At 41.5% G+C, this 27,345-nt stretch overlaps 2 protein-coding genes across 2 annotated transcripts in view; one reads left to right on the top strand and one right to left on the bottom strand.

Annotated features, from left to right (window-relative positions):
• LOC309693744 (uncharacterized protein) overlaps window positions 1–20,180 on the bottom strand; it is a 38,412-nt gene extending 18,232 nt beyond the window's left edge. The window contains exon 1 of the mRNA XM_082513252.1: window positions 20,047–20,180. Within this exon, the coding sequence (XP_082369378.1) occupies window positions 20,047–20,146 (100 nt within the window). The 5' untranslated portion in view covers window positions 20,147–20,180. The remainder of the gene's footprint in view (window positions 1–20,046) is intronic.
• Window positions 123–27,345, top strand: LOC309693746 (uncharacterized protein). The gene is made up of 5 exons (XM_082513254.1): window positions 123–903; window positions 23,259–23,392; window positions 24,047–24,132; window positions 24,290–24,365; window positions 25,422–27,345. The coding sequence occupies exon 5, from the start codon at window positions 25,555–25,557 to the stop codon at window positions 27,217–27,219; it is 1,665 nt and encodes a 554-aa protein (XP_082369380.1). The 5' UTR covers window positions 123–903; window positions 23,259–23,392; window positions 24,047–24,132; window positions 24,290–24,365; window positions 25,422–25,554; the 3' UTR covers window positions 27,220–27,345.

Here is a 27,345-nt window from a genome sequence, read left to right as displayed (position 1 = left end):
GGAGGGCTAGGAGGAGTTGGCCGTCCGACTGCGGTCTGGGGTCTGGGGTGTGGGGCCTCCCTGCTGCTACGGAGTCGGGGTGGTCTGCCTCTCCCCACCGCAGGGAAAAGGGTAACACCACCTGGGTCTAGGTGCAGTTCCCCCCTCCAGGGGCAAGGGTACCTAGACCCGGTTTGTAGAGTACGCTTGGGGAGTGTGATCGTGTGTACAGCGTCTCTTTATGTCTGTCTCCACGTTGGTTGAGTGTGGAGTAAGTGCACATGAGAGCATGAGGGTGGGAATGAATGTTTGTGTCTGTGTGTGCCTGTATGTCTGTGTCTATATGTCAGGTTGGGTATCAGACGCCACCTCTCTGGGGACACCTCAGGCCCTCCAAGGTTTGGAGGCCTATCTCCACCCACCACCACTTCCCCTGCCGGTGGCGGACTCCCTCAGGTGTCGGTGCGTTGGTGGTTCTTTGTGTCTGGGGGTGGGCGTCCAGGTACACACCGGCTCACTCCTTGGCGGCCGCTTATCGGGGCCTGGAGCCTGGGGCTCGCTCGGGCCCCTTCGGAGGTGGGGTGCCCCCGGCCTCTCGGCCTGGGGCTCGGTCACTCAGGCACAGCTGGGGGCCGGCGGAGCTCATGGGCGCGTCACTGCAACTCCCCCTGGCTTCTGCTCCGCGGCTGCTGAGTGAACCCTCATCTGGGACTCTCCTCAGCTCTTACTGGAACAGTGGCGCGGCTGCCCCTCTGTTGGTCTTCCATGGTCTCTTGTGTTCTGGGGGCCTCTGGATGTCTGGAGTTTTGATCTCCTCCATACCCGCTTCACACCCTGGAGGACGGGGCTGTGGCCCCCCCCACACTCCCTAGCAGATCGTTACATGGAGAAACCTTTGGAATACAAGTGCGCTGATCCACACAGGTATGCACACGGGTGTTCACTGCTCGTAGACCCAAATTACACCTTTCTTGGCTACTACTTCGAAGCACATCTGTCCTGCGTGCTGCACAACAACATTGAATATTTAGTATTTACTGCTGTTTACACTTAGCTAGATTAATGCGATGGTGTTGTGTTTAGTATGTTGCTTTGTTTTTTTTGCTTGTTTTCTATTTTTCTCTCAACAGGTGATCCAGGAGATTTTTATTTATTTTTTCTCCCCCCTTTCTCACTGTCCCTCTCCCCTTCTGTTTTTCCTTTCCTTCCTCTTTCTTTCTCCCTTTCCTATCCCTCACTCATGTCTGTCCCGTCTGTAACATCTGAAAATAAAATATAATAAATAATAAAAACAAAGATCGACCAAATGGACCAATACGGCAATGCCACGATGATCCATTTGGCAAAGTAAATCCATTGGGTATCCTTGTTGGTCTTCAACCCGTTCATGTGTCTAACCGTTTTTCCCCACTCGGCGACACACCCGCCGGGGGTCAAACTCTGGTAATTGGCGATTCTGTTCTCAGACATGTGAAGCTAGAGACACCGGCAACCATAGTCAATTGTCTTCCAGGGGCCAGAGCAGGCGACATTGAAGGAAATTTAAAACTGCTGGCTAAGGGTAAACGTAAATTCAGTAAAATCATAATTCACGTCGGCAGTAATGACACCCGGTTACGCCAATCGGAGGTCACTAAAATCAATATTGAATCGGTGTGCAACTTTGCCAAAACAATGTCGGACTCTGTAGTTTTCTCTGGTCCCCTCCCCAATCAGACCAGGAGTGACATGTTTAGCCGCATGTTCTCCTTAAATTGCTGGCTGTCTGAGTGGTGTCCCAGAAACGATGTGGGCTTCATAGATAATTGGCAAACCTTCTGGAGGAAACCTGGTCTTGTTAGGAGAGACGGCATCCATCCCACTTTGGATGGAGCAGCTCTCATTTCTAGAAATATGGACAAATTTATTAAACCCCCCAAAATATGACTATCCAGAGTTGGGACCAGGAAGCAGAGTTGCAGTCTTACACGCCTCTCTGCAGCTTCTCTCCTCCTGCTACCCCCCCAAAAACCCATCTCCATAGAGACTGTGTCAGCTTCCAAAAAGACAAAAAACAAACTAAAAACCAGCAACAAACAACTTAAACATAAACAATCACAAAGAAAGAACAATACAGTATCCACATCTGAACCAAAGAGTAAAACAGTGAAATGTGGATTATTAAATATTAGGTCTCTCTCCTCCAAGTCTCTGTTAGTACATGACTTAATAATTGATCAACAAATTGATTTACTCTGCCTTACAGAAACCTGGTTGCAGCAGGATGATTATGTTAGTTTAAATGAATCAACACCCCCGAGCCATTCTAACTACCAGAAATCTCGAAGCACAGGCCGAGGGGGCGGTGTGGCAGCAATTTTTCACACCAGCCTATTAATTAATGAAAGACCAAGACAGACTTTTAATTCATTTGAAAGCCTGATGCTTAACATTGTCCACCCCAGCTGTAAAACTCAGAAACCAGTCTTACTTGTTATCATCTATCGTCCACCTGGGCCTTACACAGAGTTTCTGTCTGATTTCTCAGACTTTATATCTAATTTAGTTCTGAGCTCAGATAAAATAATTATTGTGGGTGATTTTAACATCCATGTAGATGCTAAAAATGACAGCCTCAACATGGCATTTAATCTGCTATTAGACTCAATTGGTTTCTCTCAAAATGTAAAAGAACCCACCCACCACTTTAATCACACTCTAGATCTTGTTTTAACATATGGCATCGAACCTGAACATTTAACAGTGTTTCCTGAAAACCCTCTCCTGTCTGATCATTTCCTGATAACATTTACTTTTACAATAATTGATTACACAGCGGTGAAGAGTAGACTTTATCACAGTAGATGTCTTTCTGAAAGCGCTGTAACTAAGTTTAAGAATATAATCCACCCACTGTTATCATCTCCAATGCCCTGTACCAAGACAGAGCAAAGCAGCTATCTGAACGCTACCCCAACAGAGGTCGATTATCTTGTTAATAATTTCACCTCCTCACTACGTACGACTCTGGATACTGTAGCTCCTGTGAAAACTAAGGCCTCAAATCAGAAGTATCTGACTCTGTGGTATAATTCTGAAACACGTACCCTAAAGCAGATGACTCGTAATCTGGAGAGGAAATGGCGTGTCACAAATCTAGAGGATCATCATTTAGCCTGGAGAAATAGTTTGCTGCTTTATAAGAAAGCCCTCCGCAAAGCCAGAACATCTTACTATTCATCACTGATTGAAGAAAATAAGAACAACCCTAGGTTTCTCTTCAGCACTGTAGCCAGGCTGATAAAAAGTCAGAGCTCTTTTGAGCCAACCATCCCTTTAACGTTAACTAGTAATGACTTCATGAACTTCTTCACAAATAAAATTTTTATCATTAGAGAAAAAATTACCAATAATCATCCCACAGATGTAATATTATCTACAGTTACTCTTAGTACCATTGATATTAAGTTAGACTCTTTTTCTCCAATTGATCTTTCTGAGTTAACTTCAATAATTACTTCCTCCAAACCATCAACGTGTCTTTTGGACCCCATTCCTACAAAACTGCTCAAAGAAGTCCTGCCATTAATTAATTCTTCGATCTTAAATATGATCAACCTATCTCTAATAATCGGCTATGTACCACAGGCCTTCAAGCTGGCTGTAGTTAAACCTTTACTCAAAAAGCCATCTCTAGACCCAGCAGTCTTAGCTAATTATAGGCCAATCTCCAACCTTCCTTTCATATCAAAAATCCTTGAAAGAGTAGTTGTCAAACAGCTAACAGATCATCTGCAGAGGAATGGTTTATTTGAAGAGTTTCAGTCAGGTTTCAGAGCTCAGCACAGCACAGAAACAGCTTTAGTGAAGGTTACAAATGATCTTCTTATGGCCTCTGACAGTGGACTCATCTCTGTGCTTGTCCTGCTAGACCTCAGTGCAGCGTTCGATACTGTTGATCATAATATCCTATTAGAGCGATTAGAACATGCTGTAGGTATTACAAGTACTGCGCTGCAGTGGTTTGTATCATATCTATCCAATAGACTCCAATTCGTGCATGTAAATGGAGAGTCCTCTTCACACACTGAGGTTAATTATGGAGTTCCACAGGGTTCAGTGCTAGGACCAATTCTGTTTACATTATACATGCTTCCCTTAGGCAGTATCATTAGAAGACATAGCATACATTTACACTGCTATGCAGATGACACCCAGCTCTATCTGTCCATGAAGCCAGATAACACACACCAATTAGTTAAACTGCAGGAATGTCTTAAAGACATAAAGACCTGGATGGCCGCTAACTTTCTGCTTCTTAATTCAGATAAAACTGAGGTTATTGTACTCGGCCCTGAAAATCTTAGAAATATGGTATCTAATCAGATTCTTACTCTGGATGGCATTACCTTGGCCTCCAGTAACGCGGTGAGGAACCTTGGAGTCATTTTTGACCAGGACATGTCCTTCAACGCACATATTAAACAAATATGTAAGACTGCTTTCTTCCATTTGCGCAACATCTCTAAAATTAGAAATATCCTGTCTCAGAGTGACGCTGAAAAACTAGTTCATGCATTTATTACTTCCAGGCTGGACTACTGTAATTCATTATTATCAGGATGTCCAAAAAACTCACTGAAAAGCCTTCAGCTAATCCAAAATGCTGCAGCAAGAGTCCTGACAGGGACTAGAAAGAGAGAGCATATTTCTCCTGTTTTGGCTTCCCTTCATTGGCTTCCTGTTAAATCCAGAATTGAATTCAAAATCCTGCTCCTCACATACAAGGTCTTAAATAATCAGGCCCCATCTTATCTTAATGACCTTGTAGTACCATATCACCCTATTAGAGCGCTCCGCTCTCGCTCTGCAGGCCTACTTGTTGTTCCTAGAGTATTTAAAAGTAGAATGGGAGGAAGAGCCTTCAGTTTTCAGGCCCCTCTTCTGTGGAACCAGCTTCCAGTTTGGATTCGGGAGACAGACACTATCTCTACTTTTAAGATTAGGCTTAAAACTTTCCTTTTTTCTAAAGCATATAGTTAGGGCTGGACCAGGTGACCCTGAATCCTCCCTTAGTTATGCTGCAATAGATGTAGGCTGCCGGGGGATTCCCATGATGCATTGAGTTTTTCCTTTCCAGTCACCTTTCTCACTCACTATGTATTAATAGACCTCTCTGCATTGAATCATATCTGTTATTAACCTCTGTCTCTCTTCCACAGCATGTCTTTATCCTGTCTTCCTTCTCTCACCCCAACCGGTCGCAGCAGATGGCCGCCCCTCCCTGAGCCTGGTTCTGCCGGAGGTTTCTTCCTGTTAAAAGGGAGTTTTTCCTTCCCACTGTCGCCAAAGTGCTTGCTCATAGGGGGTCATATGATTGTTGGGTTTTTCTCTGTATCTATGAAGCGCCTTGAGGCGACTTTTGTTGTGATTTGGCGCTATATAAATAAAATTGAATTGAATTGAATTGAATTCTGATGGCTAAAGAACCAAATGGGACAGGCAAAAAAAAAAAAAAAAAAAAAAAAAAAGAAGTGTTCGTCTATGCTCTCGTGTCAGGCGCTTCAGCAGATTACTCGTGCTATTAACAGCAGCCAATAGTTTTTACATATTACTATAATATTCTTGTCTGCTTGTTTCAGAAAAGTGAAGAGAAGGGAATATGTCCATTTCAAAAAACAGCCACTCGCTTCAGCCGAGTCCGACATCTTCCGCTTTAGAATACGACTATGCAGCAAACTGGCGTGAAATGACTATAACAATGTTAAAGCGGCAGAGTTTACTTCTACGTTTAGAAGACAAATTTTTGAAATTAAATAATGATATTCAGCGAGTTTAATTATTTTACAATGTAACGCAAGTACATTAATAATAATAATACTTTTTTTTTTAAAAGCTCAAATGCGCTGTTAGCATGTTAGCAGAGCGATGGTACTGTGAACCGAGGAGCTATTTTCTTGATGTGAGCTTCTACTCAGGGTTTTTTTCTTCCAGTTCAGAGCAGAATTTTTTTGTTAAGATACTGGATGTTGTGTTTTTCTCCACAATTTTAATTATAAGCTAGATATATTGCTGCTAACAGCAACAGGGATGAGTCAGTGAGTCAGTTGGGCTTGTGAATCATGATTCATGAGTCAGTAAAGTGATTCTCGAGTATTGAACGATTCGTTCATGATTCGCGCATCACTAGAGCGGAAGGAACAGAGAGGGAAAGAGAAGATGAAGATCTGAGGCACTGGGATGGGAAGTTCATCTGTACTAAATCAGAGAGGTATGGTGGAGAGAGAGAATGAATAGCCTTAAATGTATAAAGGATTATTTTAAAATGGATGCGAAATTTAACCGGGAGCCAGTGTAGCTGCTTCAGGATTGGGGAGATGTGGTGGGTAGAGGAAGTCCTAGTAATAATACGGGCAGCAGAGTTCTGGACACGTTGGAGCTTGTTAATGGATTTTTGTGTAAGGCCAAATAATAGTGAATTACAGTAATCAATTCGAGAGATAACAAGATTATGGACGAGAATGCCAGTGGCACGAGGAGTGAGGAAAGGGCGGAGGCGATTGATGTTACGGAGTTGAAAATATGCTGCACATGTGACATTATTGATATGTGAATTAAAGGATAATGTGCTATGAAGAATGACACCCAAGCTTTTCACAGAGGGAGAGATAGGGACCAACGAATTATTGATAGTGAGAGAGAAATCGTTAATTCTGGATAGCAATCGTTTAGTGCCAACCAGGAGAAGTTCTGATTTATTGCTGTTGAGTTTAAGGAAGTTGGAGGAGAACCAGGAATTGAGTTCAGCTAAGCAGAGGGTGGAAGAAGAGTAGAATCGGGTTTGGTAGAGAGGTAAAGCTGGGTGTCATCGGCATAGCAGTGGAACTGACCCAGATAGCAAGGAGACATTGAACAGATGTTGATTTTCCATCTGAACCATCAGAATTGTCAGGATTGAAATGTCAACACAAAACCAATGTTGAAACAACATTGAAATACTGATGAAACCTTACACTGACATTGAAATAACATTGATTCACTGTTGTTCTGTCATCGTTGATTGTTGATCTATTTATAGTTGACAAGGTGACAACAATCACGTTGAAAAACCATCGATTTATGGTTGAGCGGGAAATTAAAGCTGCTACCACTTGGACTATTCCGCAGCACCCCTCTCACAGTGGTACATCCCTCCAGGTAACCATTGTCTTGTACAGTAGAGCGGGACATTAGATTTACTCTCAGCAGAATTGACCGGAGAAGGCATCAGTTCATGCACTGCACTGGCCTGCACCACGATTAGTATAAGGTAAGAATGAATGACTTTTGTTCTATTCGTTATTTCCACGGTTGCATTTGAATAACAGTAAAAAAAACAAACTTGTTAATGTAAAGTTTCGGATAAAATGTGGGAGCCCGAAATTGTCTACTTTCATCTTACAATCCGGCAACAAATAAATTGCACTGCAAACAAAGTCTATCAACAAAGAAAACATTTTCGTTTCATACTTTTCTGTTATATTCCCTTACAAAGCTAGCTTTAACGCTTCGAAGGGTTCCTTTGTTCTTGCCGTCGCCTCGGCGCTTGACCCAGACTTTCGCTCTGTAGTTGCTTTTTAGCATAGTACTACAAAAAATTGTAAATCTGTGATATATGATTGATAAACGTAAAGGTAACTGTATAAATGTGTTCAATGACTTTGTTACTTTTAATGATTGGTGAGCACCCGCTTCGATTCGCACTCAATTCAAACTTTACGCTGCACGCTCACCTAACTTGCGTTTGCACCTTTTGTCCACACGTAAACTGCGTTTAGCATTTACGTGCGGACGAGGAAGACTGAGAAAACGCAGCGTCAAAGGTGTGCGCCTATTTTGACGCCACACTGTGCGCCAAGTTTTTGTCTCGGTGCCATGAATTCCTACAATGGCAGACTTAGACAAAATACTGTTAATTTTATTATCTTCAGTGTTTAAATGCTTACATATACGGGTTTGCTTGTAATTGTTGCCTATATACATTTTAAGCTATTATTTATTATTTAGTTCAATCAATAGATCAAGTTTTGTAGTGACTATGAAATATATTGTAATTATCTGTTTCCTGTTTATCCTAGACAGGGCAAAAAAGGACTCCAAATTAAAAAAAAAGATAAAAATGAAAGACTGGTGCATTGTGCAGTTTAGCACTGGTGGTACAGAAATAGTCCCTAGATCATGGATAAATGGGGAGAAATTGTCATGGCCTCCATATCCTCCGTGAGACACATTCAGGATCCACGACGCAGTAAAGAGGAGAGTTCATCCTGGTGCAACATGGCTCACCTATGCACCAGTCCGACTTCTAATAAGCCATGGTGGGTATCATCTGGATTGGTGTTGTATAAATGTAACAATAACAAGTTTTTCGTGTCCTAATTTATGTCTGGCCATACATTGTGTTTGTACTTCCAGACACATTTCACGAAGCAGAACGCAGTCTTCAGAAATATCTAAGTGAACACTGTGATATGTCTGACCTTCAGTCCGAAGCTGAAACTCAGACCAGTCATAAAAGAAAGCACAAGTAAAACTTTTTTTATTTCACAAACATATCTTTGATTGCTAAGAATCTATGATCTTGTCTTTTATACATATCTGTGGTGCTTGCATACTGCAATATCACCACATAATATAGTCCAAAAAGTGGAAGCTTGTAAACTTTTTATAAATGCAAAGCCGTGTACACTTGTGCACTTCAAAAATTCCTTGTATACTGTACCTTCTTGCACATCTCCGTTTCCTGTGTGTGTTTCCTCTGCGTCGGGAAGATCTGGCGTTCTGGTTCGACTGAGACGGCGCACTTACAGACCACCGTTACCCAGTTTATTACTGGCTAATATGCAGTCTCTGGAGAACAAGCTGTGCGAGCTTCGGGCACGGATCTCATTCCAGCGAGAGATGCGGGACTGCTGCGTGATCTGCCTCACAGAAACCTGGCTATCGGACAAGGTACCGGACTCCGCAATACAACTACCGGGGTTCTCCGTGCACCGCGCGGACAGGTCACAGGATCTTACTGGGAAAAGCAGAGGCGGTGGTGTGTGTTTCATGATCAACAACAGCTGGTGTGATTATGCAAACGTGCACCCGGTCAAATCCTTCTGCTCACCGGACCTGGAGGACTTGATGATTAAGTGCCGGCCATTCTGGCTACCGAGGGAATTTACAGCAGTGATTATTACGGCTGTTTACATTCCCCCACAAGCCGACACTGACCGAGCACTCAGGGAACTGTACAGCGCGATCAGCAGCGAGGAAACCGCACACCCAGAGGCAGCGTTTATCACAGCCGGAGACTTTAATAAGGGAGACCTGAAGAAAGTCTCACCAAAACTCCATCAACACATCCTTTTCAACACACGTGGAAACCGGCTACTTGACCACTGTTACACCTCTTTCCGGGATGCGTACAAAGCCCTCCCCCGCGCCCCATTCGGCCAATCAGATCACTGCTCCATCCTGCTCCTGCCCGCCTACAGGCAGAAGCTGAAACAGGAAGCTCCAACCCGGAGGGCGGTGCACTGTTGGACGGACCAATCGGAGTCTGCGCTGCGGGACTGTTTTGATCACGCGGACTGGGAAATGTTTCACGTGGCCGCCAGAGACATTGATGAATACACAGACTCAGTCTGTGGATTTATCAGGAAATGCGTGGAAGATGTCGTCCCATCCAGAACAGTCAAATCCTTCCCAAATCAAAAACCCTGGATTAACGGAGATGTTCGCGCGGCACGGAACACCGCCTTTGCCTCCGCGAACACATCGGACTACAAACACGCACATTACCAACTCCGGAAGACGATCAAAGCAGCCAAACGTGAGTACAGGGACAGGGTGGAGCAACAGTTTGACAACCCTCGGAGTATGTGGCAGGGACTAAACATGATCACAGACTTTAGAGGGAAAACCAGCACACCGCAGACCACGGCCTCTCTGTGTGAGGATCTAAACGTATTCTACGCTAGATTCGACACAGCGAACACCATGAGACCGGACAGTGTGCGCACCGCGGATGACGTCAGTGCGCACACTGTGTCTGAGGAGGATGTGCGGAAGTGCTTCAGGAAGTTGAACGCACGCAAAGCTACTGGTCCGGACGGGATTCCCGGCCGCGTCCTCAAGTCATGCGCAGCTCAGCTGGCTGGAGTGTTCACGCACATCTTCAACCTTTCCCTCTCTCTGTCTGTAGTCCCAGCCTGCTTCAAAATGGCCACCATCGTCCCTGTACCCAAATCCTCCACCATCTCCTCATTGAACGACTGGCGACCTGGAACCCATGACCCCCATCGTAAGCAAATGCTTCGAGAAGTTGGTCAGTGACTTCATCTGCTCTGGACTACCCGAGTCACTGGACCCTCTACAGTTTGCATACCGCCACAACAGGTCCACTGATGATGCCATAGCCCTGACACTACACACTGCCCTGTCACACCTGGAGAAGAGAGACACGTATGTGAGGATGCTGTTTGTAGATTACAGCTCAGCATTCAATACCATCGTTCCCTCGAAGCTGGACAGGAAACTGCAGGATCTAGGACTGAGTAGCTCCCTCTGCAGCTGGATCCTTAGCTTCCTGTCTGACAGACGCCAAGTGGTCAGACTGGGCAGCATCACCTCATCCCCCATCACACTGAACACTGGTGCTCCACAGGGGTGTGTACTGAGCCCTCTCCTGTACTCACTCTACACCTACGACTGCACGGCCACTAACAACTCCAACATCATTGTGAAGTTTGCGGACGACACTACAGTGGTGGGTCTTATCACCAACGGTGATGAGACGGCTTACAGGGAGGAGGTCAGCGCCCTGACCCACTGGTGTCAAGACAACCATCTCACCCTCAACGTCGCAAAGACAAAGGAGTTGATAGTGGACTTCCGGAGGTGCAGAGAAGTACACACCCCCATCACCATCAACGGCGCTGCTGTGGAGAGAGTGAGCAGCTTCCGGTTCCTTGGAGTACATCTGGCTGAGGATCTTACGTGGTCAGTACACACAAACAAAACAGTGAAGAAGGCGCAGCAGTGCCTCTTCTTTCTCAGGAGACTGAAAAGATTCGGCATGAGCCCCCGCATCCTCAGGACCTTCTATCACTGTGCCATTGAGAGCATCCTCACTGGATGCATCACCACCTGGTATGGCAACAGCACCGCCTACAACCGCAAAGCTCTCCAGCGAGTAGTGCGGTGCTCTGAACGGATAATTGGAGGTGAGCTTCCCTCCCTCCAAGACATCTACAGGAAGCGCTGCCTGAGGAAAGCGGGGAGGATCATCAAGGACTCCAGTCACCCCAGCCATAAACTGTTCAGACTACTTCCATCAGGAAGGAGGTTCTGCAGCATCCGGTCTCGTACCAGCAGACTGAGAGACAGCTTCTTCCATCAGGCCATCAGACTGCTGAACACGTCATAGACACCTCAGCTTCACTACTAGAACTTCAACATTATGCACTCCACACTGTATATAAATGCCACTTGTTTTGCACATATTCAACTCTGTATATTTTATATATTTTATTATTATTATTATTATTATTATTACTATTTTATTTTATTTTATTTTTATTTTTTATTTTTATTTTTTAACTATTTAATTTGTAAAAATGCACACACACACACACACACACACACACACACACACACACACACGTAGAAAATATTTAGTATACACATCCAGAAATGCATACAGTATTATATATTGTACATATATTTATTAGTTTCAGGTTGGCCATTCTTGTATTTTGCTCGTTTGTGTTGTTGTGTTTGCACATCTCTGTTGCTTGTGGGGCTCGCACACAAGAATTTCACTCGCATGTGCTGTGCCAGTGTGCCTGCACATGTGATGTGACAATAAAAGTGATTTGATTTGATTTGATTTGTTATAAATCAAACTGTAACTTTAGGAAAAAATATTCCAAAAGCACATTTGTAATTACTTATGACTGTTTTCAACTTTTTTTCTTTAGACCAAATCCCCTGTACACATATAGTGACTCAGAGGATGAGCAGCCCACAAAAAAATGGTTTCCCCAGGCCCCTCGAGTGAAAATACCAGGTAATAAAATACTGTCTAGTGTCTTTGTACATATCTGTGTGTGACACAAGGAAACGTTTGACAAGTTGTCTGTATTCTTAAATACTTAAATTTTTTTTTATCTTTTTCTGTCAGACCTGACGAGAGCTGTTAACGAACTCCGTGAGGAGGTCAGAGCCAATCGCAATACCGGCTGCAATGAATCGGTAGATGCTGGGGTACTGCCTCTGGATTTGCCCTTGCACAACATTGAGGAGCTAAACAATGCAGAGCCAGCTCTTCAATCACAAGAGGCAAATAAGGCAATGGTAAGTATATAAAGGTTATGTACACTTTGTAACTATAAAGTGTAATAGCTGTCAGATGTGATTTAAATACATAACAACGGCCTGTTGATTAAACACACAAGCACTTGCATACACATTTAAGACACGAGACACGCTAATTCCATCTCTTAAAATGTGTCTATAGGTGAGACGCTTTGCCTTGATTGGAGCCTGACGCAGCAGTTAGGGGCAAACTCTATGTCCGAGTTTGTCTTTGCACAAGCAGTGCAGAAATGGCTCCGATACGCCCCAGATCGTTTGGGTGGTGCAGGACGCACATCATGCAAAAAATTACAAACTTCTGTGAATCATATAAACGTAAATAGGAAACTGTCTTTTAATAAAGTATTTAGCAAACGAAACATGCCTATTGACCTTTTTTTGTTTATTTTTTTTCTCTGTTACATCACATGCAATGCTTTCTTATTTTAGGATATTAATATTGACATGATACATTGTGAGACATTTAGGTTTTTTTTATAAAGGGTGTCCAATTTAAGGAATAAGTACAATTATGTGTTTAGGTGGTTGAAGTATTGATGGAAACATGCAGTAGTTTAGTATTGGTTAAAATACCTATAAAGAGAGGTAGATTTCCAGTCATGATTTAACTGTTGTTTTAATTAAAAGCAACTGTGCGAAAGAGGTGGAAAATCAACACCATAGCTCAACAGTGTTTCAATATCAGAATCTGACATTGTTTCAATGTCAATAGTATTAGAAAATATAACGTTGAATCAACGTCAGGTTTCAACATTGATTCAACATCAAAACCTGACGTTGTTTCAACGTTAAAAAAGGGTGCAAGAGTGACGTTAGGTCAACGTCACACTTCAACGTTGATTCAATGACACAGCCTGATATTGACTCAACATTGTTTCAATGTTTCCTTGCTATCTGGGGAATGTTATATTTACGAAAAATGTGTCCAAGTGGAAGAAGGTAAATGATGAAAAGGAGGGGCCCAAGGACAGATCCCTGGGGCACCCCAGTAGATAGAGGAGAAGGCTGAGAAGTGAAGGATTTTAATTGAATGAACTGAGTGCGGTCAGACAGGTATGATTTAAACCAGGCTAATGGAGTATGAGAGAGACCAATAGAAGCTAATCTGCTAAGAAGAATGGGATGAGAGATGGTGTCAAAGGCTGCACTCAGATCAAGGAGAATAAGGATGGAGAGGAGACCAGAATCAGCTGCCATAAAAAGATCGTTTATTATTTTTATAAGAGCAGTTTCGGTGCTTTGCAGAGGACGGAAACCAGACTGGAACTGTTCGTAAATGTTATTATTAGTTGGGTGTAGATGGACTTGTGAAGCAACTATTTTTTCAAGAATTTTTGAGAGGAATGGTAGATTGGAGATAGGACGAAAATTGTTAAAGTTGTTGGGATCTAGACCTGTTTTTTTCAGGATTGGGGTAATGGCGGCAACTTTGAAAGAAGCAGGAACAGTTCCAGTGGTGAGTGAAGAGTGAATAATAGCAGATATGAGGGGAAGGAGAGGGGGTAAACAGGCTTTGACAAGGACAGTGGGGATAGGATCAAGCTGGCAGGTAGAAAGCTTTGATTTGTGGATGAGATCAGCAATATCAGTTAAAGACGGAAGTTGAAAAACAGAGAGGAAGTGAGAAGGAGGTGGAATTAAGACAGAGGAGCTACATTGAGCATTAGGGACCAACTCTAGGTGTATTTTATGAATTCTTTCAGTGAAGAATAGCATTAGAGAGTCGCAGAACTTAGATGAATAGAGATGAGGGGCAGAGAATCAGGTGGCCTGTTAAAGGAGTTAAATAATGAGAATAGGGTCTTGGTGGAGTTCTCACTTGAACAGACAATGGTAGAATAATAGGAAGATTTGGATTGACTGATACATTCCTGATAAAACAGAACATGGTTATTAAACATATCCTTATGAATAGTAAGGCCAGTTTTCTTATAAAGACGTTCAAGCCGTCGGGCTTTAGCTTGCAAAAGTCGGAGTTCAGGTGTGTCCCAGGGTGCAGAGCGAGAAAAAAGTACAGTTCTGGTTTTTTGTGGAGCAAGAGAATTCAAAATACTACTGAGGCTATGATTATAATAAAATACTAGATCGTCTTGAATAGCCAAATTGTTAAGAGACAAGCAGCTAGAGAGAGCAGAAGAAAGGATATCAAGATTTATATTCTTGATATTCCGGAAAGAAATAATACGAGGATTATTAATTATAGATAAAGTCATGTGAACATTAAAGGAGAGAAGTAGATGATCCGAAATTAGCCGACGAGCTGCTAATTTCAGAGGGGGTAAGTCCAGAACAACAGACTAGGTCCAAAGTATGGCCCTTAGTGTGGGTAGGGAAAATTATGTATTGTTTAAGGCTGAAGCTATCAAAGCAGGATAAAAGGTCCTTGGTAAGAGGATGATCGCAGTTGTCCACGTGGACGTTGAAGTCACCCAGCAATATTATATTAGGGGAAACAGTAGCTAGGTTGGTCAGCAGATCAGCAAAGTCACTTATAAAAACAGAATTAAATTTTGGGGGACGGTAAATGACAGCTATGACAGTTGGAGCAGGTCCTGAAAGTTGACAAACAACAGATTCAAAGGAGCTGTAGGTAGGGACAGACAGCGGCGAGACTTTCCAGTTCTCGAGATAAATTACCGCGAGGCCACCACCACGGCCGGACTCATGAGGTTGGCAGGTGTAAACAAACCCCGGGGTGGAGTCGTTGCATTGTGAAAAGTCATTGGGCTGTTACCATGTCTCAGTCAAGCAGAAAAAGTCAAACTTACGGTCTGTTAGGAGATCCTGGATGAGATGTCCTTTGTTCGTAAGCAAACGGATATTAAGCAGGCCAAAGTTGACGGAAGTACTGTCAGACTGGATGAGAGTGTTGGCCGACCTAGGCAGGTTAGCCAAAACATTGTGGTCAACAGACCTGCTGGGGTTGCGTTGAGAGCGACCAGAGGTGGACCAGAAGGACTGAATTGGCTTGGAATTATCCTGATGGAAATACCGACTGGAGCCCCGATGTACGTACTTTCGGCAAGGGAGGAAGGCAATGTCCGTGTGGAGATGAAGAGCAGCCAGCGGTGGAGCAGCCAGGGAGAAGCGGAGCCGGAGGAGCTCATCAGCTGTATACTGATGGAGCCCAGTGCCGAGTCGGTAGATCGATGACATACAGGGAGTGCAGAATTATTAGGCAAGTTGTATTTTTGAGGAATAATTTTATTATTGAACAACAACCATGTTCTCAATGAACCCAAAAAACTCATTAATATCAAAGCTGAATGTTTTTGGAAGTAGTTTTTAGTTTGTTTTTAGTTTTAGCTATTTTAGGGGGATATCTGTGTGTGCAGGTGACTATTACTGTGCATAATTATTAGGCAACTTAACAAAAAACAAATATATACCCATTTCAATTATTTATTTTTACCAGTGACACCAATATAACATCTCCACATTCACAAATATACATTTCTGACATTCAAAAACAAAACAAAAACAAATCAGCGACCAATATAGCCACCTTTCTTTGCAAGGACACTCAAAAGCCTGCCATCCATGGATTCTGTCAGTGTTTTGATCTGTTCACCATCAACATTGCGTGCAGCAGCAACCACAGCCTCCCAGACACTGTTCAGAGAGGTGTACTGTTTTCCCTCCTTGTAAATCTCACATTTGATGATGGACCACAGGTTCTCAATGAGGTTCAGATCAGGTGAATGAGGAGGCCATGTCATTAGTTTTTCTTCTTTTATACCCTTTCTTGCCAGCCACGCTGTGGAGTACTTGGACACGTGTGATGGAGCATTGTCCTGCATGAGAATCATGTTTTTCTTGAAGGATGCAGACTTCTTCCTGTACCACTGCTTGAAGAAGGTGTCTTCCAGAAACTGGCAGTAGGACTGGGAGTTGAGCTTGACTCCATCCTCAACCCGAAAAGGCCCCACAAGCTCATCTTTGATGATACCAGCCCAAACCAGTACTCCACCTCCACCTTGCTGGCGTCTGAGTCGGACTGGAGCTCTCTGCCCATTACCAATCCAGCCACGGGCCCATCCATCTGGCCCATCAAGACTCACTCTCATTTCATCAGTCCATAAAACCTTAGAAAAACCAGTCTTGAGATATTTCTTGGCCCAGTCTTGACGTTTCAGCTTGTGTGTCTTGTTCAGTGGTGGTCGTCTTTCAGCCTTTCTTACCTTGGCCATGTCTCTGAGTATTGCACACCTTGTGCTTTTGGGCACTCCAGTGATGTTGCAGCTCTGAAATATGGCCAAACTGGTGGCAAGTGGCATCTTGGCAGCTGCACGCTTGACTTTTCTCAGTTCATGGGCAGTTATTTTGCGCCTTGGTTTTTCCACACGCTTCTTGCGAAACGCTTGAATGAAACGCTTGATTGTTCAATGATCACGCTTCAGAAGCTTTGCAATTTTGAGACTGCTGCATCCCTCTGCAAGATATCTCACTATTTTTGACTTTTCTGAGCCTGTCAAGTCCTTCTTTTGACCCATTTTGCCAAAGGAAAGGAAGTTGCCTAATAATTATGCACACCTGATACAGGGTGTTGATGTCATTAGACCACACCCCTTCTCATTACAGAGTTGCACATCACCTAATATGCTTAATTGGTAGTAGGCTTTCGAGCCTATACAGCTTGGAGTAAGACAACATGCATGAAGAGGATGATGTGGACAAAATACTCATTTGCCTAATAATTCTGCACTCCCTGTAAAGATCCAGACCCACACAGACAGTGCATAGATCCTGAGAGGCCACATCACGGACAGGATCAACCGGACAGAGACAGAGACACCGGTGGGCCGTAGAGACAGGAACAGGACAGGAATCCGGTAGCGACAGAGATAGCAGTGAGCAACGGCAGCAAGTCGCGCCAGCGTTCACTCAACTTACATTGTAAGTAACTGTAATTAAAATACCTAAAAATGAGCAGTAATTAGTTACTCTACTTTTTCAGTGGAAAAGTAATTTAATTACAGTAACGCGTTACTTAGTAACACATTACACCCAACACTGCTTAACGGCAATATTTCTGCCCGTGTTATGGCAAAATGACCGTGTAACGAAATCCGCTGGCTCTGATTGGCTGAGCCCAGAATGCCTACAATGCCCACAATGCCTTCCGAATCATGTGACAACCCCCTTGGCTTTCGTACTTGCGCTTCGCTGTTCCACTTGAACGACGTATTGTTGTTGCAGTTAGGAATTAGCCTATAGCCTATCGTTCACTCAAAAGGCGTGATGGGTGCTTCGACTCACGAAAGACCCTCGGGAATGAATTAATTTCGTAAGTCGGGGTTCCACTGTATTACGTTGAAGCATAGTACGTATCACTCCGCAAGGCTGCTGACTACGGTAGCTGTAATGCTCCGATAATCCATCAAGCAGTGCGGCTTCGTAGCTTACCACAGTTGTACTAAAACATTTTTTGACAGATTGCTGAGCGCCGTGTACCACATAAAATCTGTTCGCGATCAGTAAGCACAACCAGAATTCATACATGAGTCACACTGTCTATTTTTTAAAAAATGAAAGGATGTTAGTGTAAGGTTATAGTCCGAAAAATATGCTAAACGAGTTTTGTAAGTTGATTTGTTTTGGGGCAGAAGGCTGGGAGACTTCACGGTCTGGGACAGCACGCAGTTTCACACACTCTTCATTTTGCATTTTATGGCGCTCCAGTAAATGGTGAAAATACTAATAATGGATTGCATTTATATAGTGCTTTTCGGGACCCCTCAAAGCACTTTACAATACCACTATTCATTCACTCTCACACACTGGTGAAGGCAAGTTAGAGTTGTAGCCACAGCTGTCCTGGGGCAGACTGACAGAGGCGAGGCTGCCATATCGCGCCATCGGCCCCTCTGGCCATCACCAGTAGGCGGTAGGTGAAGTGTCTTGCCCAAGGACACAACGACCGAGACTGTCCGAGCCGGGGCTCGAACCGGCAACCTTCCAATTACAAGACGAACACCCAACTCTTGAGCCATGATCGCCCGCAAGCGGTGCTAGTTTCATCTCTTCAACACGTTAACGAGCTAACCGCAACGCTAACATGTTGACGCCGTGCAGCCTCGCACGGGGCGATCCGCGACAACTCATTAACGGAGATTTGCTGCGTTAATGCAGTTATGGCGTTAACGTCACGCTGACAGCACTAAAATAGTAATCTCCAAATGTTTTCTTTTTACCCACCAGCTCCTCTTTGATAGCTGCCGTATCCATCTTGTTGTTGTCTGCAGGTGAAGCGATAGGGGAGGGGGAGACATGTTCAGTGAAGGAGAGAGGCGAGGCAGAGTAACGTTGCATAGAGACAAAAGTGGACGAAAGAGAGACAAACTTGCGCCTCCACAAGTATGATTATAATGTAACATAGACTATATCGATATAAATGATATTGTCACATCTCATATCTCGTATAAAAATATATCGATATATTTAAAAACTCGATATATTGCACAGTCCTACTTTAAAGCCCGACTGAAACCCCTCTAGGATATTGTGACTATTTAGAAAGAACTGCAACTGAACAAATACAATCTTTTCTAAGATTTTTGACAGAAAGGAGAGCGTAGAAATAGGTCTAAAACTTGCAAGGACAGAGGAATCAAGGTTAGGTTTTTTGAGTACAGGCTGCATGACAGTATGTTTAAAACAGGCTGCCACCGCTCCAGAACCAAGACTACTATTAAAAGTCGCTAAAATGTCAGAACCGTCCATCCATCCATCCATCCATCCATCCATTCACTTCCACTGATCCTTTTCAGGGTCGCGGGGGGCGCTGGAGCCTATCCCAGCTGTCATAGGGCGAGAGGCGGGATACACCCTGGACAGGTCGCCAGTCTGTCGCAGGGCTAACACACAGGGACGGACAACCATTCACACTCACATTCACTCCCGCATTCACACCTATGGGCAATTTAGATTTCTCAATGTCAGAACCGACAATATTAAAAATCTTTTTTAAGAAATGTTTTGGCACAACATCGATAGGGCAAGATGATGTCTTTATACCATTGCAAAGTTCTTCTACCTGATTAAAACATACAGGCTCAAACTGGCCAAAGGCAGTAGAGCAGGTGAATTTCGTAGAAGCGTCATGAGAGGGCAAGGCAGTCGTAGAGCGAAGTAGTTCTATCTTGTTAATGAAGACCTGCAAAAATCTTTCACAGGTTTCTGTGAAGCTATTTATGAGAGCAGCAGGAGAAATATTCAGGGCCGAGTCAAAAATTAAGAAAAGAAGCGTGGGGTTGTTAGTGTTGTTCTCAATTATACTGGCAAAAAACTTAGATTTTTCTGCTTTCACAATGTGCTGGTATCTATACAGGCTGTCTCTCAGCATCAGGAAAGACACTTGCAAAATACGCTGAAGTTCAAGGATGCAATTCCCCCACTGCTAACTTTAATGAAATGTGCCAGCATATGGCAAACTAGATCCCCAGAATCTATTCCTACTGACGTCAATTATCTCATTAATAAAGTGTAACATCAATTCACTATTATACTTATTAAAACAAATGTATTTATCTTTCAAATATTAGAACCAGAATAATTATTTGATTAATCCAAAGAGGTAAATTGCTTATTTACAGAGGTGATGTAAATGTGGAATATGGTTCAGTTACATTTAGTTAATATGGTGTATATTATTATTGTTAATACAATATAGTGAATCCTTACCAGGTACGATTGCATCCTGGCGGCAGTCATACAGCATCCCAAGGCTGAATGGGCGGCCAAGCGCCGCAATTTCCATCGTTCTGCTGGCTTCAGTGTCCATCTCTTAGTCCAGACTAGACAACACAGACACTCTGGGTTAGTTTGATAATAGTTCAGTTTTTATTCTCCTGCTGTTCAAAATGTTACGTGTGGCATGTATAAATCCCAGCCACTCAGAATAGACCCTTGGTATATTACAGTAGGAAAAACACAAGCACAGTTATTCATAGACAGGTTCTGTGAGACAGCATACCAGGGCCATCTGAGTGGAATGGAGCCATAATTATTATTAATCACACTTTCATATTTGTATTTTCACATTGCAGAATTCTATTATTACAAAACAAAAACAGATTTGGTTATTAAATTACACTTTACACATTACACATGTAAGAGATCAAATGTAAGATACATCGAAGACAAGCTCCATTCTCTACACGTCTTTTTTCTGTTTTACACAGACCTTCATAAAAACTATTAAATAATAATAAAAAAGAAATAAAATACATAAATAACAGCCACCTACATAAATTTAATTATTTATCCAAGACATACAATAATGCATGCAGGAGAATATCAAAACAATATTGCTGTACTTACAGTTGATATATATGTGAACTTCTAAGGGAGCTCTGTTGTATTTGACATTATATACTCTGTGAGAAAGACCCGCCCCTTTAGCTTTACTTGGGAGGCACCACAGAGGAAGATCAAGCTGAGTTCACAGAAATCACATGATCTGCATAAGGACAAAAATACTACTTCTGTCTATAACATAACACATTTAAAGTTATGTGGCATTTTCTGCAAGCCTAAGATGTGCAAGATATATATAATAATGGGAATCAGGTTAAGACTGCAAGTTTATGTCCATAACTAAGATTTATTTTACTGAACATTTTTGCTGAAAACATTTATGGTCAACATGAACTTTGGTCTTTATGGTCGCTATAAACATCACTGTTCAAATAAAGCAATTGTTTCACTTTCAGATTTAGGTATAATGAAGCAAAAGTCAAGTCAGTTGATAAGTGACTCACTGAGTAAGCAAGAAACTTATCTTTCATATCTTTGCCCATAATATGTCAGTTTCTGGTTTTGATTATATAGAAACTCTAGGGCCTCCTGTCAGAATTGTAGCCTTTATTGCATGTCATCAGAGCACAGGTGCTACACCTTAAATATAAGATAAGATAAGATAACCTTTATTAGTCCCACACGTGGGAAATTTGTTTTGTAAAAAAAAAGAAAAAAAAGAAAAGAAAAACAGGTTTAAAAAAACAAACAAAAAAAAGAAGAAAACAGAAAAAAAAACAGGATTTCATAGTGTTACCAGTGTGCACCGGAGAGACGCTTCACTTTAACTTTGAATGTTTTATTTTTTTTTTAAAGTTTTTTGAAACGTTATTGTCACTTAAAGTGTGTTACATGGAAAGATTGAACTAAAGACAAAATGGATGGTAAAAGCCAAAGGGAGAATGCACCCATGGCACCCAAATGTTTTTTGGGTCATCTAAGAAAAGTAACCATGTAATCACACTGTGCACAATGCTGATATGTTTTAATGTGACAAAAAAACTAAACACAGTTCAGTCAAGTTCGTTTCCTCTTGGATTTACCAAAATAAAAGGGACTCAGCTCTGAACATGCAGGAAAAGACTCAAGCAAGAGTTGAAAGACAGAGCCAAAAGTTATCCACGATGAAAAGTAACGTGGGAGTTTAAGGTTAATGATTAGCCACAAATGTGATTGTGAAAAACAGGTCATTTTCTTTCATTTTCAGGTTCACTATTTCTGGGAATCACTCAGATTCCTGTCACAGTTCAACTTATTGAGGTTAGAGGTAAGATCCCCTTATGTAAGAGGCTTATATCTTCAGATACTATTATGAGAGGAAGAAGAAACTACTATAATGTTTTTCATATTTTTTAAGGTCTCTCATATATCAATTCATTCTCATATAAAGATGGTTAACTGCAAAAGTGGTTAAACTGACTGAACCAGCAGGCAGAGAAGACTGTGTGTGTGTGTGTGTATTTGTACAGCTTCTTTCTATCTTGGTGGCCCTCGTTGGGACCAAAATCCAGGTCCCAACAGGGTTGAAGGCATTTTTCACACTCAAAATCTGGTTTTAATGTCAGGGTTATAATTGGGATATGGTTAGGTTTGGAGTAAGGGTTAGTCATTCTTGGTAGTTTTGATGGTTAGGGTAAGTGGCAGGGAAAGCATCATGTCAATGGGATGTCCCCATGAGCATAGCAAACCAGATGTGTGTGAGTGCAGGTGCAAGACTGCAATATAATACCAAGCTTAATGGGAGATGCTACAAATGAACTCCTTTAATTTATATATGAAATGTCTAATACATCCCAAACTGGGTGTGAAAGTGGACAAGGTTTTCTTTTCTACATGTGTGAAAAACATTGAATATTGTGATAAACTGAGGAAATACAGTGACTTAAAAACAGAAATACAAGAGGCAGAAATTTCAAATATGAGAAGAAAGATAAACAGGAATGGGAGGGTATTTATCTATCTATCTGCTAGATGAGAAACACTACTCTTCTACCAGTTTGAATGTCGCCCAGATTAACATTAAGGAAATTGAGCTATAAGAATAAAAACTGCCCAGCAAAATGAGCCACATTAAAAAAAAAAAAAGATTCTGGAAACGTATCTTAAAAAATTCAGGCTGTCTGAGAAAGAAACTGCTTTAAAATGTGACCTGTGAGACTTTTGAATGTTATTACTGAGCAGTCTCTTTTAATTCAATGTGCTTGCGACATGTCAAAATTAAAAATATCAAAGTGTCTTCCACAGATCGAGTGTCTGCTCTGATAACCATCTTACCAACAACTGATAAGATTGTGGAAAACTTTGACGTTGAGGTTAATGATAGCCATAAGTGTGATTGTGAAAAACAGGACATTTTCTTTCATTTTCAGGTTCACTATTTCTGGGAATCACTCAGATCCCTGTCACAGTTTAACTTATTAAGGTTAGAGGTAAGATCCCCTTATGTAAGAGGGTAGATACCATGGCACTGTAAAAAATTCTTTCACTTTTAAGTTTACATCTATATCTACATATAGACATTTATTGGTGTTATCTGCTTATTCCCTGCTTAGTTCCACCCTTGTGCCATAAATTTTTTTTCTGCTTTCGTTTTGAAGATGACAAGAGTGAGGAGAAAAAAAAAGTAACATCCGAGCACATATAATTGGGGAGTGGGGACGTGACAAATAAAAGGAACCACAGAGTGCAGTAGAGCAGAACTTGCGCTGTCTTTCTGATCAGAGAAGTTGCCGTAAGTAGTTAAATACTAATGTGTTTTTCATTGTGTTCATCTGTTGCTTTCAGTGAAACTAAGCTTTCCTAGTTTCTGGTTAAACTTTATAATTTTGTAATATTCCTAAAATCAAAAAGATGTTGACATTTATTAGTGTTTCTATGTTTGAGGACTAAATGTTAAATACACACACACACACACACACACACACACACACACACACACACACAGATAAAAGAAAATATTAGAGTGTATACATTCTATGTTTAACCCATTACAGTTTTAGAGTTAAATAAATTAAAACTCCAAGCTTGAAGTTGGACAGGGATACAAGTATTAGTTCTGCAAGATAGAGAATAACATAACGTTGTTTGCAGTTTTAATTTGCTTCTCTGATTGAGCATGTTGACTTACTGCTGGCTGCATTAGATTGTCACACAAACAACGCTATTAAATAAATTCAAACAAGATATTTTGTGACTGAGCAAATAGGATTCTTCTTTACCCCATCCTACCAGGTGTCTATTGACAGCTTAATTCATACATTACAAAACAATCTCTTTAAAATTATCCTTACAAAGAACACAGAGCAGTTTAGAAGAATTGTTGCATCATAAACATAATATATGTTTCATGTAGTTGTTTGTTGGCCTTTTTCTTGTTGTATTTTAGGGGTTTTTAAAAGACTGATTTGAATCTAACCCAGTAAATCTCATCAACTTTGTGGCTAATGACAAATGACTGAACAGCCTTAGGAGGTGGGTTTAAATTCATTTCTATATTTAAAACCTTAAAAAAAATGAAATGTTACATGTCATGAAAATGTAGTGTTTGTTATGTATAAACTCTGATGTGTGAAATGACAACTGTAAATTTAAGATACTACTATTATTACCTCTGCTTTTTGTATTTTAGGTTTTTTTAAAGACCAGTTTGAATCCAAGCCAATAAATCTCAGCACTTGGGTATAAAAGCACGTGAATGAGAACAGGTGAGGAGACTTTTTAGGTTATCATCTCTCAAGCTTTATTTCTAAGTGAAAGATTTATTAAAATATACTTGTATTTTTACTATATTGCATGATATTTGTAATGGTTAAAGTATAAAAATAATACTTGTAAATGTGAAGAAAAACAATCAATGGCCACCAGCTTGGTTTACGTTTTCTTGTTTCAGGCCATCAGCCCATTTGTTGTTTTTGAACCATAAACTTGTTGTTAACAACAACAACAACAACAATCTTTATTTATAGAACACATTAAAAGCCAGGGGCATGCCAAAGTGCTTTACATAAAACAATAAAATGATTTACACTAAAACATCAGAGTCATATAAGTGTGGGATTATGTTCACAGGTAAAAAACCACTAATAGGAATAATCTATAGCACACAGCTATAGCAAAGTAGAACTGTACCATCATACACAGTGATAGAGGACATAGGCAACGCAACAATAAAATAATAAAATAATTAGCACTATAACGTCAGAGTCATATAAGTGTGAGATTATGTTCACAGGTAAAAACCACTAATAAGAATAAACTATAGCACACAGCTATAGCAGAGTAAAGCTGTAAAGCTGTACCATCAAACACAGTGATAGAAAACATTGACAGCACAGAACAACGCAAAACAACCAGACACATTAATAGAACAACTCACTAGAAGCAAGGCGAGAATTTAACTAGTAGAAAAAGCACGTTCAAACAGATATGTTTTAAGCCGTGATTTAAAAGATTGAATAGAATCAGACGCCCGGATGCCAATCGGGAGACTGTTCCACAGCTCAGGTGCAGCTAGAGCGAACGCTCGATCACCTCTAGACTTCAAGCGAGATCTGAAGTCTAGAGGTTAATTAATTACTTGTTTTCATATTGCTTTTTGCTACAGTGTAGCAAAACTCAGCTGGCTTTGTGTTTTTATGTCTGTTTAATTCTTCTCTTTCATGAACATTTTAAACCTGGTAAAAACTAGATGATGCTTTTCTAGTTCAAATTAGAGCTGAATTCTGTGTATTTTAATTTTTGGATACATATTTCATCTGCAGATCAGGGGCTGAAAGAACATCTTAACAACACAAGAACCTGACTGCGCAGAAGCCACTATATTTGTTCCTGAGAAAAAGAAAAATTTACATCATTTGTAGTGAATTTAATAACTGACGTACAACAAAACAGAAAATGTTTAAAGTGCTCAAACGAGAACAAAAGCTTTCAGATGCTATTAAAAAAATTAGTAAACAATCAAAAACACAGACAGGGCATCTCCCTATTTATATAATTAAACTGAAAAACAATGATTTCAATGTAGATGGATGTGAAAGTTTCAGTTTTGGGAAAGAGTCCAGTAAACCTAATCGCACCATAATGGTTCTCGGAGCGACTGGTGCTGGGAAGACAACTCTCATCAACGGGATGATCAATTACATTTTAGGTGTTAAATGGGAGGATCCATATCGCTTTAACTTGGTGAATGAAACTCAGTCAACATCACAAGCTCACAGTCAGACCTCTGATGTCACTGTGTACAAAATCAACCACCAGGATGATTTTGAAATCCCGTTCTCTCTGACCATTGTGGACACTCCAGGCTTTGGAGATACAAGAGGCATAGAAAGAGACAGAGAGATCACAGAGCAGCTACGCAATCTCTTCTCTGCTCAGCATGGTGTCAGTGAAATTGATGCTGTGTGTTTTGTAGCTCAGGCTTCGTTAGCACGACTCACAACAACACAGAAATATGTGTTTGATTCAGTGCTCTCAATCTTTGGCAAAGATGTGGCAGAAAACATCAGGATCCTGGTGACATTTGCAGACAATCAGCGACCTCCAGTTCTCGAGGCGATCAATGCTGCAGGAGTCCCATGTCCTAAAACAAAAGCCGGGCTGCCGGTTCACTTCAAATTCAATAATTCAGCACTTTTTGCAAACAACAAATCAGCTGAAGGAGACAGAAGGAGTGATGAAGATGATGATGGTGATGAAGGAGGTTTTGATCAGATGTTTTGGGAGATGGGGACAAAAAGCATGAGAAACTTTTTTACCACTCTAAATAAAATAGAAACCAAAAGCTTGACACTGACAAAGGAAGTCCTCAGAGAAAGAAAGCAGCTCGAGAATTCAGTTGAGAATCTGCAGGAGCAGGTGAAACTTGGGTTAGCCAAGCTTGAGGAGATAAAAGAGACGAGGGAAAAAATTAAAGAATATGAAGCAGAGATCAGCAGAAATGAAAACTTTGAATTTGAAGTTACTGTCAAAAAGCCTGTTCAGGAGGACATTTCTGGCACTGGAAACTACATCACCAACTGCCAGCAATGTCATGTCACCTGTCACTACCCTTGTGGCATACCAAATGATGCAGATAAACGTGGCTGTGTAGCAATGGGGCCAAATGGAAACTGTAAAGAGTGCCCAGGAAAATGTATTTGGAATGTACACTTTAATCAGAAGTATAAATGGGGCTATAAAGATGTTAAAGAAAAAAGAACAATAAAAGAGCTGAAAGAAAAATATCAGGAAGCCAAAGGAGAGAAGATGACTGTCCAAAAAGTGATTGATAAACTGAAGGCAGAGTATAAAAGTTCACAGGCTGAGGTGGTGAAACTAATGGAGGAATCTGCAGAGTGTCTGAACAGACTCAAAGAGATAGCACTGAAGCCAAACCCTCTGTCCACTCCAGAGTACATCGACATGCTTATTGAAGGAGAGAAATCTGACGCCAAACCAGGCTGGAAGGAACGAGTTGAGTCTCTGAGGGAGATGAAAGGCAAAGCAGAGACAATGGCTAAAGTAGCGAAAGGAGAGAAACTCTTACGTCAACAGCAGTCGGTTGAGGTTAATCCTTAGCCAAATCCATGAAACAGCACATAGTCACTGGGAGTCAGAAAATGATAGAGGGTAAAAATCACAGCCAGCTGTGGCAACCTTTGAATGATTTTAAAGTTTCACCACTTAAGATTTGTATTCATGATT

The sequence above is a fragment of the Aulonocara stuartgranti genome (assembly GCF_965226115.1).
Source record: "Aulonocara stuartgranti genome assembly, chromosome: 18".
Classification (NCBI taxonomy): domain Eukaryota; kingdom Metazoa; phylum Chordata; class Actinopteri; order Cichliformes; family Cichlidae; genus Aulonocara; species Aulonocara stuartgranti.
The sequence above is the reverse complement of the archived record's forward strand: the minus strand, read 5'-3'. Positions and strand labels throughout refer to the sequence as shown.

What these genes read in the sequence shown, in the direction of transcription:
- LOC309693746 (XM_082513254.1), top strand. Translation starts at nt 25,555, where the DNA reads ATGTTTAAAGTGCTCAAACGAGAACAAAAGCTTTCAGATGCTATTAAA.